The sequence below is a fragment of the Chrysemys picta genome, chromosome 9 (genome assembly GCF_011386835.1).
Source record: "Chrysemys picta bellii isolate R12L10 chromosome 9, ASM1138683v2, whole genome shotgun sequence".
Classification (NCBI taxonomy): domain Eukaryota; kingdom Metazoa; phylum Chordata; order Testudines; family Emydidae; genus Chrysemys; species Chrysemys picta.
In genome coordinates, this window is record NC_088799.1 from 87,240,490 (window position 1) to 87,258,223 (window position 17,734).

At 41.8% G+C, this 17,734-nt stretch overlaps 3 protein-coding genes across 8 annotated transcripts in view; 1 reads left to right on the forward strand and 2 right to left on the reverse strand.

Annotated features, from left to right (window-relative positions):
* Nucleotides 1–5,492, reverse strand: part of LOC101951137 (transcription initiation factor TFIID subunit 4-like) — a 109,791-nt gene extending 104,299 nt beyond the window's left edge. Inside the window, exons 1-2 of one of the 5 annotated variants that reach the window (XM_065557306.1) lie at nucleotides 5,007–5,135; nucleotides 519–559 (exon numbers count right to left, since the gene is read on the reverse strand). The gene's annotated coding sequence lies outside the window, so the exon portion shown is untranslated. Of the gene's footprint in view, nucleotides 1–518; nucleotides 560–3,349; nucleotides 3,490–5,006 lie in introns of those variants that run through there. The other 4 variants (XM_065557309.1, XM_065557304.1, XM_065557305.1 and 1 more) reach the window with 4 other exon arrangements.
* The window catches only part of LOC135973540 (uncharacterized), a 904,472-nt gene that overhangs the window by 107,365 nt on the left and 779,373 nt on the right, over nucleotides 1–17,734 (reverse strand). The window lies entirely within an intron of this gene.
* Nucleotides 5,455–17,734, forward strand: part of IRS4 (insulin receptor substrate 4) — a 30,451-nt gene continuing 18,171 nt past the window's right edge. The window contains exons 1-2 of one of the 2 annotated variants that reach the window (XR_010590435.1): nucleotides 5,463–10,153; nucleotides 10,531–11,527. Coding sequence is in view for 1 of the 2 variants with exons in the window: in XM_005291822.5 (XP_005291879.2) it covers nucleotides 5,697–9,237 (3,541 nt within the window). In the remaining variant the exon portion in view is untranslated. Of the gene's footprint in view, nucleotides 10,154–10,530; nucleotides 11,528–17,734 lie in introns of those variants that run through there. The other variant, XM_005291822.5, reaches the window with a different exon arrangement.

The window sequence follows — 17,734 nt, forward strand, 5'->3', positions numbered from 1 at the left end:
CCCAAACAATATCTATCTGAAAACAAAACAAAATTTTTTGTTCTTTCTGCTAATATGAGTGAGGGTACGTGAATGTAACTTAGTTATCAAACTAACTTCAATGTTCCCCAATATCCATAGATAAATAAGGAGGACCTAGGGTCTAGGGAGGGCCAAGTACCCTTGCTGAGTTACAGAAACATTGTCAGAAAAGCCCGTTTCTATTACATCCACTGTGTGTGCAGCCAATTGCTCCCCTGAGCATACTTGGCTTAAAGAAAGATTTAGAATGATTGAATTATGCATAGATTATGGATACGTGATTTTTCTGAACTCATACTAGAAATTATGAATGATATATAGTAGTACTAAGGAATTATAATAAGAAGAAAAAAATAAGTAGAAAACACTGATGATGCCGTGCTCTTTGCTACGCACTGATACAGCTTAGTCATAGTTGCTATCAAACAAGCCCAGAGGTCTATGACCAAAGAAAATATAAAAAAACATAAATCCTTTATTTTAAAGTGTTTCCTTACTTTCTCCCACATATATCTTTCAGCAACCAGCTACGAGGAGCCTGCAAAAAGAGAGAGCTTCTTATCCCACAGCTTCAAACTCTTTAATATATATTATTTAAAATAATTGTAAAATATTATTTCATATTCAAACAGCATTTACAGAGTGTCAAAAGAAATCCAAAGATGTTAAGATTTAGAACTGCACAATTCAGACATCCAAACAACCTTAACTCCATCCTATAATGACACCAGGAGAAAAAAAATGAAAACATTGAATGAGTCTTTACAAATCAGTTTAAATGTAATCTGAGATTACAAATATGATTATGCACTAATCATAATTGTATGGTTAATGCATGACATCACTACAGGGCAGAGTTAAAGTTGTTTGTGTGTTTTAGATGTTAATTTCCATATCTGATCATGTTTGAATATTTTAAGATTAGCATAAAAACATAAGAATGGCCATACTGGATCAGACCAATGGTTCATCTAGCCCAGTACCTGTCTTTCAGCAGTGGCTGATACCAGATGCTTAAGAGGGAATGAACAGAACTGGACAATTATTAAGTGAGCCATCCCCTGTCATCCAGTTCCAGCTTCTGGCAGTCAGAGATTTAGGGACACTCAAAGCATGGGGTTGCATCCCTGATCATCTTGCTTAATAGCCAATAGTCTAATAACCCTAGTCATGAACCAGGACCCAACTGTGTTTGGCACTGTAGATGGAACAAAAAGATTGTGTCTGCCCCAGAGGGCTTACAATCTAAGTGTGAGACAAGAGACAACAGATGGATATGAACAGATACATGGGAGAGTACAAAGAAACAATGAGAGAATATTGGTCAGCAATTGGTCTCAGCACACCAGCAGCCTAACCACTGTCAAGTTTTTTATAGGTATCACGGAAAAGAAAAGATTTAGGAGGATTTTTAAGGAGGATAATGAGGTAGCTGTGAGGATGTTTACAGGGAGCTCCTCCCAAGCATGAGAAAAAGCATGAAGGTGCTTGTTTGAAAATTTAACAAGTGGGCGATAGAGGCTGGCATCATGGGCCAATCACAGGCAGGAGTTGACATCTTGATAATGAATGAGAGATGATTGGTAGGGTGGGGATAGGCAGTGAAGGGCCTTGAAACTGAAGACAGGTAGCTTATATTTGATGTAATAGAGAAGTGGGAGACAGTGGAAAGATGCAAACGAGGAGTGACATGGTCAAAGTGGCAGGTTAGGAAAATAATCTTTGCAGCAGATCATAAACAGATATAAACAAGCAGATATTCTGAAGGAATGTTTTTACCCTTATATCACTGATATGTACTCAACCTTAACTCTAAATATACTTTAACATAGTCTCTTTCTGGGAATTAATATTAAAGATGAGAATGACAACTGTCTGTACTTCAGAACTCTATGGAATGCTTGAAACTAGCAGGAAACCTAGTTGCCTCTGCTCCACTGTTAGGCAAATACCACATTACTGAATCACAATAGTAAGGAGGAATTGAAATTGTCTCTGTTCTTGGCTGTTACACTTTATGGGCATGATTGTGCAACTCTTGGATGGTGTAAAGCTGGCTCATCCTGCTCCTACACTGACTGACTGCCCCCTCCGCCCCGGAAAGGGATGTATTGAAAGAGTAAGGGGACATGATGTAGGCAGGTAAGGGGCGGGAAAAAGATCCACTGTTCTCAGCTAGTGTAGGGTGAAGCTTTTGAATCAGGAAGCTGTAACCAGCTCTCTGGTCTCTATTTAAACTCAGAGAGACATATTATCTAGCCATGAGGGAAGAAGAGGGAATTGAAATTTATGTGACACAAATGTCAATTCATGACTTGATTGTAAAATAAATGCCAAGATAAGGGACCCCAATGCTGCCTTTTAGAACTTGTCTTCTTGCATTTGCTCAGTGCTTGCTTCTCACTTATTCTGTCATGTTTTGTCAGTACTTTGTGGAGCTGAATCAAAGCTTCATTAGATTATGTTATTGACATGCCATGTCATATAGCTTCAAGGCATTGCATCAAAATATCATAATATATTCAATAAATAGGGTCAAAATGTCATTGTGCCATGGCAGTGGCGCTCAACCTTATTACACAGGAGGGCCACATAAACCTGAGCATAACCTTGTGAGGGCCAAACAGATTCTCGTATGTACAGTAATTCGTATGTATGTACAGTATTGTCTATTTAAAAATAAAGAAAAATCAGTGCATAGAAAGTGTATCAGAATGATAGAAAACAGGAAAAAAACAGTAAAGAACACATAATTAAACTCAAATGATGTAAATATGACAATAAAACACTAATGAGTCAGCCGTTAGTATATTGTGTTGAAGCAGGCCATGGGCCTTATGAAATACTTTGGTGGGCCATGTACGGCCTGCAGGCCATAGGATGGACACCTGTGTGCTATGGCAAACTGGTACTGTGTTGCCTCAAAATAGTGACAACTGCATCAAAATGATAGAGGGTACTGTATCAAAATGGAGATGCTGTGTATCACAAGGGTATTGCACTGTAATGAAATGGCATTGTGTCATGTTAGAACACAATACATCTGTACACTTCAGCACAGCATCCAAAGTGCCACATTGTGTCAAAACAGTGACAAGTGCCTAAAAATGACTGTATTTGATTAATGCAGTGCTATACAGTGCAAAATTGTGGCACACTATCAAAAGTGTATCAGACTATGTAAATACAATGATACACTACATCAAAACAGGTGACCCATATCAATATCTCTTAGCACAGCATCAATAGACAGCTACATCATGTTAAAACAGGACTGCCCAGTATCACAGCACTTCACCATGCCAATGTGCCCTTGAAACTCCCTTACCAGAGGTGTGATGATGTCATTTTTAAGGGCAGCAAGTTCCTGAGCTGAGGAAAGATTTTGCTGAGATTCATTGTGGCACTTCTACCCTTGGCTTAAGCTCTGGCCTACTTCAAAGTACTGATGGCCGCCGAGTAGTACAGTATACATTTGGTGTCGTGGGGACCCATTTCACCTTGCACTTGAAAAAGCTGGCTCAGTTTTCTGTAGGTTGGGTGTATTGGGTGTATATGGGGGTGGGGGGGGGGTGGGTCAGGCTAGTTGGTATAGAAATTCCTGAGGACTGAATTTGTTGTGTAATATATGGGGTATGCCTGTGGCAATGGTCACTGTTTATACGGACAGTGTTCCTGTGGGGTTGGGTAAACTGTGTGTGTATGAAGGTGGATCTGAAGGAATAGTCAGTGTGTGTATGTGGACTATGTGCCTGGGGGATAGTGTGCATTGTGTGTAGAAGAGATGGATCTCGGAGAATGCTCATTGTACATGGGGGGGGGGGCGGTGCCTAGGGGATTATGTGCATTGTGCATATATGGGTGGTGGTGTCTATAAAGCGGGTGGGCCTGTAGGGGTGTGTGTGTAAGGGGGTGGTTGGGCCTATGGGATGGTGTGCACTACGTATGTGTATATGTGTGGGGGTGAATCTGTGGGATGTGCTGTGTGCGTGGGGGGCAAATCTGTGGATGGGGTGTGCTGTATGCATGGGAAGGGCGAGCCTGTGGGTGGGGTGCGCTGTGTGTTTGGGGAGTCTGAGTGGGGGGTGAGGTATGCATGGAAGGGGGGGGCTGAGCCTGTTGGTGAGATGCACTGTGTGCATGGGAGGCCAAACTTGTGGATGGGGTGCGCTGTGTGCATGGGGGTGTGTGCCATGTGTGTGGGAGGCTGAGACTGTGGATAGGGTGCGCTGTGTGTATGGGGGTGTGCTGTGTGCATGGGGGTGTGGGAAGCTGAGCCTGTGGATAGGGTGCACTGTGTGCTGTGTGGGGTGAGCCATGTGTGTGGGAGGCTGAGCCTGTAGATAAGGTGCGCTGTGCGTATGGGCGGTGAGCCTGTGGGTGGGATGCTTTGTGCCTATGGGGGTATGCGTTGTGTCTGTGGGAGGTGAGCCTGTGGGTAGGTGTGCACTGTGTGTGGGAGGTGAGCCTGTGCGGGGTGAACTCCGTGTATGTCTGGTATGAATATACTATGTAAGTCGGGATGTGGGGATGGGCACTGCGGGTGGGAGAGAAGAAGGGCCCTCCTTGGTCTTCCCTTCTCTGACACGCTCTCCGTCCCTTGACGCTACGGCTGTGTGCTCTTGAGCCCGTGTGTAAGGGGTTTCCTTCCAGCCCCCTCCCCTGTCTGAAGCAGCAGGGACGGTTGCCTTTGCACTCGGCCCCAACGGTCGCTCGCGCGCTGACGGGTTGTTTACTTCCTCGGCAGCGTCAGCAACCCCAACCCCCCCGCCACCTCCTCCCTCCCCACTTTCTGTGGTTGGCTCCCCCAGCAGCCAATCACTGCTGCTTCCAAACTATAAACCTAGCGGAGGGGGAGGAAAATTCTCCTTTCAAAAAAAATAGTTGGAATACGCTACATTAGTCGGAGATGCTGATTGGACGGGGCAGTAGGCGGTTCAAGCGCTGACTGGCATATCCGGCTGCTAATTACTCTAAATCCTCACCTCTCGTTGTACTCACTCTTCCACATACACGCCAAATCCCGCCTCCGTCTCCCGTATCTCTGTGTGTGAAGCGCTGATTGGACAATACACAAGTTGTCCATCCATCTGCCAGTCACCTTAAGCTCCGCCTAACTTTTCACCCTCTCTTCTCGCTTACATCGCCGACAGACAGAAGCTGTTGCCGACTTTCATTGGTCCAAAGCGCTGCCGATCCATCAGAACCTCTCCTCTTTCGGATTGCGCACAGACCCTCCACCTTTCCCGATTCCTGATTGGGCCACCTAGGAGCTGTCTACGTCTCTTATTGGTCTATTCCTCTGTCACTCCAGGGAGAGGCCGTTCGGCTCCCCATTCTCACCCTCACTCTACACACTGGAACACAGATGACCCCGCCCCCGGCTGATTGAAGCCCCGCCCCGTCCCCTGTACTCGCCCTCCCCCCTCCCTTGCAGCGTCACGTGATGTTTTCGCCGTGGTACCGCTGAGGCAGCTTGTGTGAGTGAGAGTAGCAGAGCCCGGCGCGTTGCGACCGGCCGGGAGCGGCGAGCGAGAGGGCAAGCGTTGCAGTGACTGGCGAGCTCGCGTACGGAGCGGAGCGGAGCCCTCCGTCGCCTCATGTCCAGCCGGGCTTGGAGGACGCTTCCCTTGTGAGGGCGGATTCCCCCCTACCCCAGCTCGCTGGCCCCTAAGATGGCGAGTGGGATGAATGGCCCGGGCAGAGGAGGTGATAGTATCGCGGCCAGGGGCGCCGAGGCGGAGCTGGGCACCCGGAGCGTTGGAGGAGGGGTCGCACCCTGCCACGGGGCTGGAGTGCCTAGGACTGCTACTACGGCTGAGGAGCAGCAGGAGCTGGGCGAGAGCGGCCCCTACCCGCCCACTCAGCCTCACCACCTGCTGCTGCTGCTGAAAAGATCGCCCAGCGCCTCCTTGTGCCTGGTGCAGGAGGAGGAGGTGCCCGCTGCTGCGGCTCCCACAGGGCGAGGGGCCCTCTCTGGTGGGCGAGGTGGCCAGCCAGCTCCCACAGCACGAGGAGCTCCTCTTACAGCTGCTCCGTCCGTGGCTCCTGTGGGGGATGACGTGAGGAAATGTGGCTACCTGAGGAAGCAGAAGCATGGCCACAAGCGCTACTTCGTGCTGCGGGCTGAGAGCCACCTGGCCCCAGCGAGGCTTGAATACTATGACAGTGAGAAGAAGTTCAAGAGCAGCCTGAGGGCAGCGGCAGCTGCTAGTGGGTCTGCTGTCCTCTGCTGCCCCCCTCCCAAGCGAGTGATCCCCCTGTACCAGTGCTTCACAGTCAGCCGGAGGGCAGATGCCAAGCATAAGTACATCATTGCCCTTTATACCAAGGATGAATACTTTGCCATGTTGGCTGAGAATGAGGTGGAGCAGGAAGCCTGGTACCAGGCAATCAGTGAGCTCATGAACCAGAGCAAGAGGGGGTTCTTAGAACAGGAGGACCAGACAGATCAGCAGATGGATGAGGATGATGAACATTATGGAACTGCGCTTAGACCAGGCACCATATACAAAGAGGTGTGGCAGGTTAATGTGAAGCCCAAGGGACTGGGGCAGACAAAGAACCTGACTGGTGTGTACAGGTTGTGCCTATCTAGCAAGGCTATCTACCTAGTAAAGCTGAATTCAGAGGTACCTGCTGTCCACTTGCAACTAATGAACATCCGCCGTTGTGGGCACTCAGAGAACTTCTTCTTTATTGAGGTGGGCAGATCTGCTTCCATTGGGCCTGGTGAACTGTGGATGCAAGTGGATGATTCAGTAGTTGCCCAGAATATGCATGAGACCTTCCTAGAGACCATGAAAGCTCTCAAGGCCTTTACAGAATTCAGGCCCCGCAGCAAGAGCCAGTCATCTGGTGGTGGCAGTGGTACCAATCCTATCTCCTTTATCACCACTAGGAGGCATCTGGGCAACCTGCCTCCTAGCCAGACTGGCTTGCAGAGAAGATCCAGAACTGAGTGTGTTACTGGGGGGACTCCGCCCACCACCAAGAGTAGCAGTTCATACCGCTTCAGAACATCTAGTGAAGGGGAAGGCACAATGACCAGACCTTTCAGATCAGTGACTGGGAGTCTGATCCATTTGAACACTGCAAGGATGAACTTGGGCCGGCAAGAAGGGAGTGGAAGGTACGTCAGAGCAGCTTTCACCTCTTCTTATCATACCAGGTCTGCCTCCCTCCCAGTGTCTCATTTCCCCTCCACCACCAGCCCCATTAGTGTTTCTTCCAGTAGTGGCCATGGCTCTGCCTCAGATACACTAACCAGGCCTTCCAGTTCATCTGTCTGTGGGTCCCCAAGTGATGGGGGCTTTATTTCTTCTGATGAATACGGCTCTAGCCCTGGGGATTTCAGGTACTTTCGTGTCAGAAGTAATACTCCAGATTCCTTGGGAAACACACCACCTATCAGAGAAGAGAATTGTTTAAGTGAATACATGTCCATGAATAAACAGCAAACGGATGATAGCTCAAGGGATGACTATATGGAAGCTGAAAAATGCTTCAGAAAAAGAACTTATTCTCTGACTAAACCAACTTCTATAACAGTGCAGCAGAAAACAACACAAACCACGGCTTCTTTAGATGAAGATTCTGCAGGAAGGCACAGACAGTTACCTTGTTCGGAATCACCAAAATTAAAAGAGAGCCATGAACCTGACTACAGTGATGCTACCCTTGATTCTGTATGTAACCAAAGCAGAAGTAAAGCCAGGGATGATGGATACATGCCAATGATGCCAGGAGTTGCGTCTTCACTCGCAAGCAACAATGATTATTTGCCAATGACTCCTAAAAGTGTATCTGTCCCCAAACAAATTAGTAATTCTTGGTCGTCATCTCAGGTGGACTCCAGAGGATATATGATGATGTTTCCCAGGGCTAGTTCTTCACCTGTACGAAGTCCATTGGCTGGATGTATTTCTAAAGGGGGTAATGAAAAGGTGACAAATGAGTATATGGATATGTCACCTGGTAATTCAGCAGTTCCAAAACAGCCCAGTGATTCAAATTGTATTCATACCAACACTGTTTCCAAAGGTTTCAGTTCGTATTTCTCTCTGCCACGAAGCTTTAAGACATTATCGGGACAAAATGGAGATCATAATGAATATGTTCCAATGTCCTCACCTGGAAAACTGTTATATGATGAACATGAAAATGTCAAATGTGTCAATAGTGAACCATTAGCTAATGGCATTTCTAAATCATCTGCTGTGAAAGTGTCAGATGAAGGACTTGCACAGAACAGGGCTACCAGGCCTACAAGACTTCCCCTAGGTACAAGAGGAAGTAATACTATACCAAGAATGTACGATCGAACAGTTCCACCTGAGCCAACTAGCCCTGGTGAATACATAAATATTGATTTCAGTGAAAAAGCAAGTAATACACCATATTCTTTATCTGCAGAAGGATCTCCATCATCTCTAGGATCGAGTAGTGACCACAGACAGTCGCCACTTTCTGATTACATGAGTGTTGACCTTGATGTGCAGTCACCAAAAGTATCAAAGGAACTGTCAAATTCTTTAACAGATATTTCAATTTATGCAAGTTCCAGTATCCCCAGAAACCAGCCAAATGATTATGCTAGACTTTCATTTGATACTGCTTGTGTTAGCAGTACAAGTAGTAGGGCTGATGATTACACAGAGATGACTTTCAACATGGCAACGACACCACTTAGGCCTTTTACTGCAGAATCCAGCAATGGTATAAAGATTGATAGTCCTTCTTCCATTGTAAATCGACTGTGCATTGTTGACAGATATTCAGGTAGCAGTAGCTTCTCTGTTCCTAGCTCTGATTCTCCCATGGGACCTAAGGTGATTCGAGCTGACCCACAAGGCAGAAGAAGACACAGTTCTGAAACATTCTCTTCTACTGGGGCTGTAACTACTTCCTCTTCTTTCTTTACTGATAGTAGCAAAAGACACAGCTCTGCCTCATTTGACAATGTTTGGTTGAAACCTGAGGAAAACATTTCTGATGGTCATGAAAGCAAGATGTCCAGGGATACCTCAACTGGATTTCAGAATGGCTTAAACTACATAGCTTTGAATTTATGTGATGATTCTATGAACTGTGAGGCAAGCACTAATACACCAACTTGCCATCTTCAAAATGGTACTTCGAATTTGGACAGTGGAGCTTATGTAAGCATAGATTTCACCAGATCTGATGGTTTGAAGTGTAACTCTGCAAGTAAAGGTTTGTAACTTTAAAAATGTTTTCATATGAAACGTTTTGGTACAGGAATTCAATGTCACAGTTGATATAAACATAGTAATTGACTTATATTTTAAAATGGGGAAATATTACTGTAAATTTCTGTATGTCTTATTTTAAGTTGTTTCTGGTATCACAACAGCGTGGTAGGCATAGAAGAAACGCAAAAGTCAGTATCTGGCCTGAAGAGCTTAGCATTATCTAGCCCACTCTTATATTTTAATATTTTGCTCAATGTATTGTCTAACTACTGTCAAGCTGGACTGTATAAAATATTTTAACTTGATAAAACCTTGATCATGCTCTAAATCATGGCTTCTCAATCTACGGTCATGATCACCCTACTCTTGTTTATGACAGGTGGGATCCCAAATTTTCTTCTTTTGTAACATGGGATAATGGAAAAGATCAAAAACCACTAAATTGAGTTTAAAAATCCAATTTGGATTTCAAATACAGTGCTTTAATAAAATGAAAAGAAATGAACTTTATGTTCTTATATGGCTGGTATGTGGATTCCTGCTCTTTTCAAGTACAGTCAAACCTCTATGTTCTGAAACTCGGTTAACCAGACCTCTAGGTTGCCCAGAAGTTTGTCTCCCCTGAGATTTCTGTTCTTGATATCTCTCTATCCTGCTGAGAATCCATCTTCTGAAACATCTTCTGAGGGTTTAAAAAAGAAGTTTATGGAAAGCAGGATGCCAAGAAGCTAAGTTCCTGCAAAGTTTAGTAATTCTGTTCCTTGATATCCCTACCCTCCAACTTCATTATCTTAAGTATGAGTTTCCAGCAGGATATGAGGGGTTGGTAGGCCCATAAATCCCCACTCTCCTGTATCTCCTCCTGAGCATCTGCTGAGCCATTCAGCCTATGGGAAGCCAGATAATTGTATTAATAGGTTCAGAGTAGCAGCCGTGTTAGTCTGTATCCGCAAAAAGAAGAACAGGAGGACTTGTGGCACCTTAGAGACTAACAAATTTATTAGAGCATAAGCTTTCGTGGACTACAGCCCACTTCTTCGGATGCATATAGAATGGAACATATATTGAGGAGATATATATATGTATATATATCTCCTCAATATATGTTCCATTCTATATGCATGTATATAGATATATATAGAGAGATATATATGTATATATATCTCCTCAATATATGTTCCATTCTATATGCATCCGAAGAAGTGGGCTGTAGTCCACGAAAGCTTATGCTCTAATAAATTTGTTAGTCTCTAAGGTGCCACAAGTCCTCCTGTTCTTCTTTTTGTATTAATAGGAGCAATCAGCAGGTTTTGAAGTCTGTACACAGGATCGGGAAACAGAATGCAAACGTCAAAGCTGGGTGGCCAGGTTTCCCTCATTTGAATCTTAACACTTTAATTACTTTAAACTGATCAATTGTATTTATCTCTAATGTATACATTAAAAACAAAACAATCCTGGGAGAAATGACAACTCTTGACTGACTACCCTTAAGCAGATGAGGGAAAAGAAAGCTCTCTGCTGTTCTGGAGGCAGTAGGAAATGGTAGTTCCTCAGCTGGATCTCTTATTGTGGTTCCATCCACACTCTCCACCTCATGAAGCATCTGTCAGTATTTATGTCCTACCATACGCTGTATTTCTTAAATCCTAGAACTTCAAGACTTTACCTTGGAAGCACAATCCATATTTTGAGGTGTATATACTATTCTCCTCTAGCCCCTCATGATAGTCCACTTCTGATTATCTTCTCCTGTGCAGGGAGGGAAACAGTAGATGGCAAACAGCAATATCTTTACCTCTTCCTTTGCAAAAATGGTATTTGTAGTTTGTAACTTATGATGAAATATCTAGTCATAGTTGAACAGTGGTATTTTGTCCACTCTTGTAAACAGTGAGGAGAGAAAAAGAAAAAACGGGAAAAGGTATTAATAGCTATCCTATACTTTCACTGCTTGGGAATGCAAAGCCATCTTTATACCTCTAATTACAGTAATAGACTATGTAATGTTGAATAATCTATTTTCTATCTTCACCTTAAAGTCTGTACATATGTTTAAATTTAGTTGTAAGATATTATGTATGAATTTAAAATTTGAGAGCCTTTAATACTGGAAGCTATAACACTGACTCAGATAGCATACTATTTGAATTCTGGCAGCCACTGCTTGGGGCTTCTCAGAAATGTGTGGTTTGCCTTGTTTTCTTTGTTTTTGCTTTGTTTTCTTGGTTGGGATCAAATTTAGAAGACTCTGAAAGTTGCCAATCCAAAAAAAAAAAAAAAAAAAAAAAGCTTTTTTCTGAAGTGCCAAAGGCCTCTAACTTCAAAAGATCTGCCCACTAAATCAAAAGCATTTTGGTTGATACAGCCAATTTGATGAAAAATCCTACTGATCTTAGGTTTTAAAGTCCTGTAAGGATGCTATGTTGTAATTATATTCAGTAAAGTATAATTTCCCACATAGTGGGAGAAAGATCAGAAGAGCCAATTCTGGCCATGTTACTAATCTTGCATATAAAAAATATTTAAAGGGAGTCTAAAAAGCTGCACTTCTGTCTGAAACATTTTATTTATTAGTGTTACAGAAAATATCTAAAATTACTGTGATTGGAAGTTTTTTTCTGTAATCCCTTCCTCCCTTCTGCCTCCCATTTTGTTTATTTTATGCATTTGATAGCACTTTGCATACAGTTGGTTTCAATGTTTCTTTTGTACATTCAGTTGGGTTGTTATGTAAGTCTTTCATATAGTGGCAAAAGCTTTTAAAAACAGAAGAGATTGTGTTCATAAAATTTTACACTTGCCCGAGCTGCTTGCAGTACATGATATTGCTAGATTTCAAGTTGATGATGGCCCTTTAACTATTAAAAATATATACTCTTTCAAAACAAGGTCCAAAAGCCAGTTTCCTCCTAAAAGCAGCATAATATAATTATGGTACATAAAGAAGTGAGGTGGGTGGTGTGTGTGCATTTATGGGTGGGCCTCAGACAGACTCAGTGGTGAACAAACTAATATATAATACAATAATTTACTTATTTAAGTTCAGATAAATTTTCTACATCACTTACCAATTGTTGATCCAAGTTAGATATGGGGTCTTAACATTCATTCAGCACATCCAGAGTGTATATCTGGACCATAACAAGAACATGGCTTACAAAAATGGTTTAATTTTTTCACAGATCATCATTAATAAAGTCCCTACTCACTAAACAGAACTTTGCCATGTTCTATTATGGTAAGGTTTTGATTTTAATATTTAATAAGAAAACATAGCGTTTCTCTCCCCAAAGTGATGGATTTTGTGACAGGATTTTAAACAAAAAAGCTAAAATTCTTTAACTTTTTTATTTTGGACAAGGAAGGTTCCTTCCTCTTAAGTCTGACCAGGAGTGATATGTCTCTGTAACAAATTAATGTGTTTACTACATTTGCAAACTTTTGGCTGAGCTTTACATTCTCTCCTATTCTGCCCTCCCCCCACCCCCTTCTTAAATCCTACTCCTCACTCAATTTGTTTGCATGGGGGGAAAAATCCACTTTTAAGGTGACTCCTGTGTATAATGAAATATTTGTCTTTAAAAATGGTTTAGTATGTTTAATGATTATGTATATTTATCTAATGTAAAGATACAATCTAGCTAAGGTATACAGTTTTAACTGCAGCGTTTATATGAGAGGGAGTGTGCTTCCTAATGCACTACTGATCCCAAGTTCTGCTTCCTAAATTTCATCTGGTTCAGTGATGTGAAACAACCCTTCATATTTCCCCATTCATGAAATGGAAAGAGGAGGGGCAGGATGTTAACCCTAAATGGATGGAAAAAGAAAACTGGTCTGCCTTGAGGCTTTTTAGGCCTAGGCAAAACTGGGTTCTAAGGTGGTGAGACTATATAGTACTAAAATAATACAGGATTTTGATTTCTAATGTTTACATTTTTAGGAATTCGTTGAACGAAACAGCTTCCTTTTGAAGTTGTCACATGATATTAAGAGGCAAGCATTTTGCGTTTTTGATTATATGAATCTGAGTCATGGAATTTTGTCCTCGAGTGCAGAACTCTAAAGCCACTTCAAACAGCGTTCTGTTAATGTATACCTTATTATTGCACCTTGTAGAAACTGAGGTGGATAATGAGAATCGGGTTATAATAAACTATAGGAAAGAATTATATATAGTTAAAGTGTGTTTCTTCAAGACAAAACATTACTCTGTTCAGAGAAAATGTTATATGCAGCTTAATATCACCCCACCTTTTCCCCTCCCACTCTTGTATCATGTTTCTTCTTACATGTTTTGCATAACATTTTTATGCTAATTGTCTTGGAGCCTTTGAAATAAAAGACCTTTTAAAATGCAAGTGTCTCTAGATTTAGAAGGGAAGCTAAAGGCTGTAAAACAGAATTTATTCTAATTTCTTTCATGGTAGTTTTCATCATTTAGATTTATAAACATGACGGGAAATAATGTATATCGGTCATTCTGAAAAAGTCACAAATCGGGAGTTTTATTTAACTATCTTTTAGTAGTTAATAATTAAAATTCTGCAGTTACTTGACCAGTAACTGCCCTTCTTGGATTTGAGGCTTGTGGCTTTTTAAAATTCTCTTCAAACTGAGGCAGTTTTATATTGGCAGAGTAGTATATTAAAAATAACTTTAAGTAACCTACTGTAATATGTCTGCACATTGACATATACCCTGTATCTTTGAAGTCAGTATGGTAGGGATAATACCTCTTGGAGAAACATTTTAATCTTGTGGCAACATATTTTAACAACCTGAGTGACTTGCTGCAATGCTTAAAAATACACAGGATCACTTCTCAAGTGTAGGTGAATGAACTATTGAAAGCAGAACAGATTTTCTCTCACTGTTTATAGCGTAGGAGTGAATTAATTATGATATCTTTGACCAAAATTCATTTTTACTTGTAACTTAAGAAAAAAGCTGAATTAAGAAAAATAACACGGCTGCTACTCTGAAACCTCTCTTGACACTGTGACATATTACATTTTGTTAAATATAATCTGATACTGCTCTGATTGTGCTAATGCAGATTCTGAATCCTTGGTTGCAGCTAGTTTTCAAACATATTTCCCTCCCCCGCCCCCTTTAATTGTTGCTCCCAATCACAAATTTCCTGTTTCTCTCAAATGTAGCCACAATGGCCATATGCGGCCATCAGGGGCTTTTCTTGCAGCCAGAACCTCCTGGAGGGGCAGAGCAGCGGCCCTTCCCCTGGGGCCGCCACCAGTGGTTGGGCCCTGCCCCCCTCTGGAGACACAAAAGCTGGAGGAGCAGGCTGGGAGGGGTCGGGTGGGGGGCAGGCTACAGCCACAGGGCTTTGAACTCCACCCCTGGGCCTGTCACTTGGACATGGGACTTTGGACTCGGTTCCCTGGCTGAACGGGGTGGTGGGCTCTGGCCCCAAGCTCACGCCTCCTCCATTGCCCGGGCTCCTATTGCCCGCCCTACCCACTTTCCTATCCAGGGCTTAATTTGTCCCCAGGCTTGCCAGGGCTGAGTAGGTCTGCTGTAAAAAGTGATATTTGTATGTTTGTTAATAACACTTTTCACAGCAGACTTAATAGCTAGCAAGTTTTTTTTTTTTTTTTTTTAAAGAAGCAAGCAACAAAAGAAGCAACAACAACAAAAAAGAGGCAAGAATGTGCAAAGCACCTATTAGTGTTTCTGTTCTGTTTAGGCTCAGTAAAGAATAGAGACAACTCTACATTATTTTTATTACTGAGTCTGTAAAAAAACTCCTACATAAATAAATTACAATTATTTGGACATGTATATGTGCATATTTATTTGTTTTTCCTAAAGTTAATTATTTTAGGAAAAAGTGTCCGAGCAGCCATTAGCAAGAGAGAGCTACCAAAAATTTTGTTCTGAGAATCTGGAGCATGTACTATAACTAGTAACTTCAGTGATGTGTGAGCAAGTCTAGAAAATGAAAATGAACCAGCCATGCCTGCTGAGGAAGACTAAGTTATTTTTTTAATTCAATATTGAATGGATCTCTGTTTTTCTCTTTCATCTTAAATTAGAGTCTTAGGTTAGTGCCTTGTTAGCCCTTCTACTATTGCCTCTACAATTTCAAACTCTCTCTTCCTAATTTTGCATTTGAAGGTGTAGAAATCACATCATTCCTCTTGTGGATGGGTGGGAGCAAAAGCTTGTAAAGCTTATCCAATCCTTCCAGGAACTCCTAAGTCTGCTCAGGTTTACTTACTGCTGGACATTGCCTCTATTTATTTATTTTATTTTCTTATGCTCACTGGAATGCAGCAATAGGTGCAGTTCACCTTGTTCACTTTTGTGAGCACCGTCCGAGTAAATTCTCTCTTATTCTGAAAAGACCTAGTGGGTTTGTCTCATCCTGAATTTTGGATCCATTAACTCATGGGGAAAAAAGTTGGGTTTGGATGATATGAGATTAGCAAGGCTGAATTGTAGTTGTATTCCTTGGACATAATTTGATATCTATGGATTTCTAGGAGCTCCTGTGTTCCCAGTAGACCCCTGTTTCTACTTGTTCCTTCAGTTCACTTTTGAGAAGAAAGGATTCTTGCATCCACTCCCTAGTAAAATAAACAACAAAAAAGATCTTCAATCTAATTTTATTTAAAATAATCTAGGAGAGTATCAACTGAGCTTCAACTAAAAGAGGACTGGAGTAATAAATAACTGGGGAAAGAATTGTTTAAATCTTTGTTTTTGGAGGCAGGGGATAAAATTTTACTGCTGTTTGTCCTGATACTTTGATAGTGTACTGCTGTGTGACTCATACTTAAATGGCTGTAATGACCTGGAGAGCTGCCTTATTGGCCCACCCTGCAAATTGCTGTTTGACTTCTTTCCTCACATGTAGCTTAATTAGCATATTAAAGACAATCTAATGATCAGTTTATACTATTACACAGGTTGAAACACAAATGTTGTCCTCACCCGTTTTTGAGAATTAAAATACGCCTGCCAGATCAAGAGAAGAGAAGGAACAAGCACTCATCCAAGTTCACTAGGGAGAAAGAAAAGCTGATCAGTTCTGTTCTAGTTGTAACTGAAGCAGTCTCAGAAAGTTCATGAGCCTTAGTAACAGTTTAAATGTTAGTTGAGAGACCCTTGAACATTAGGAAGTTGTGGGATAGCTGAAGGCTGTAATGAGGCAGAGGTAATCAGTCTTATCCATTAAGTCTGTCAGGATGACAAATCTGAAACATATAATGGTGTCCAAAGGCTCTTGAGTTCTTAGTCAGAGTTTGGATTTTGAGGGGTTTTGCTTTTGATCACTGGTTCAGGAGCAATGTTTAGAAAAAGTTGATTGGCCTGCAAAAGGGTTCTCCTGCTCCCTCCAGCAGGTAATGAAACACAAGGTGTTAATGCAAAAGGGTTGCCTACTTTAAAACATTTTTTTAGTACTTTTGCTGTATTGCTGAATATTTACAGTATAAATCTCTAGTAGTCTGGCAAAACTTTTAACCATGACAGAAGTACACATTATTATTCTCTTAGTAAAGGCTTACGAGATCACTTGCACTATAAGCAGATCTGTTTCCACATTTGAGGTTCTATGCTCGTCCAGTAAAATGGAGAAAATATATTGGACTTTTTTTTCACTTGTTAAAATTGACACATAGCTTTTGAAGCAAATTTTGTGAAACTGTTTTATAAAGTTAGTATTTAGTAACAAATATTGAACAAAAGTAAAATGCCTGTGCTATTGTATGTTGATTATCAATAATCTAGTGAGTCCCTTTGAGTAAAATTTTAACAGTTGTTCTGTTTGAACGCTGCGTTTTCAAGCTTTCAGACGTATACATCATTAGTTCTATTATAACAATTCTTGAGATATAACCACTAAAACAGTGTTAAATTGAAGTTTGCCACCATGTGTCCCTCCCACACCCAATCAGAATAATACTTGGCTCGTATATAACACTTTTCATTAGTACATCACTGTGCTTTACCAAGGAGCTAAGGATCACAATCCTCATTTTACAGATGGGGAAACCGAAGGACAGACTGACTTGTCCAAGCTCATCCAGCAGGCCAATGGCAGAGCTGGGAATCTCCCAGGTCTTCCAAATTGCAGTCTAGTGCTCTAGCCACTGCCTCCACCGATGTGATTTTAATGTCAGTATCTTGCAAACAACTATGGCTAGAAAGGAATGTTTATTTATAGTTTTGGAAAGGGGGGGTATTTCAGGTTTCCAGTGGTGTAAAACTTTCATTTTTAATTCTGATGATTCACATGATCAGTTGAACACTAAAATCTACTCATTTTTTAAGCTCTTAAAGCTCTTTTGTTATATTTGTACAGTGCCTTGCAGAATGGAACTTGAACTTTTAGGAACTACTATAAAACAAATATCAGGTATACCTCATGAAACTTAAAGAATATGGTGACAACTGAACTAAGAATTAAAATTAAATGGTTGAATAAAACTCGTTGCTATTTATAAACTGTATGGCATGTGATAGTTTTT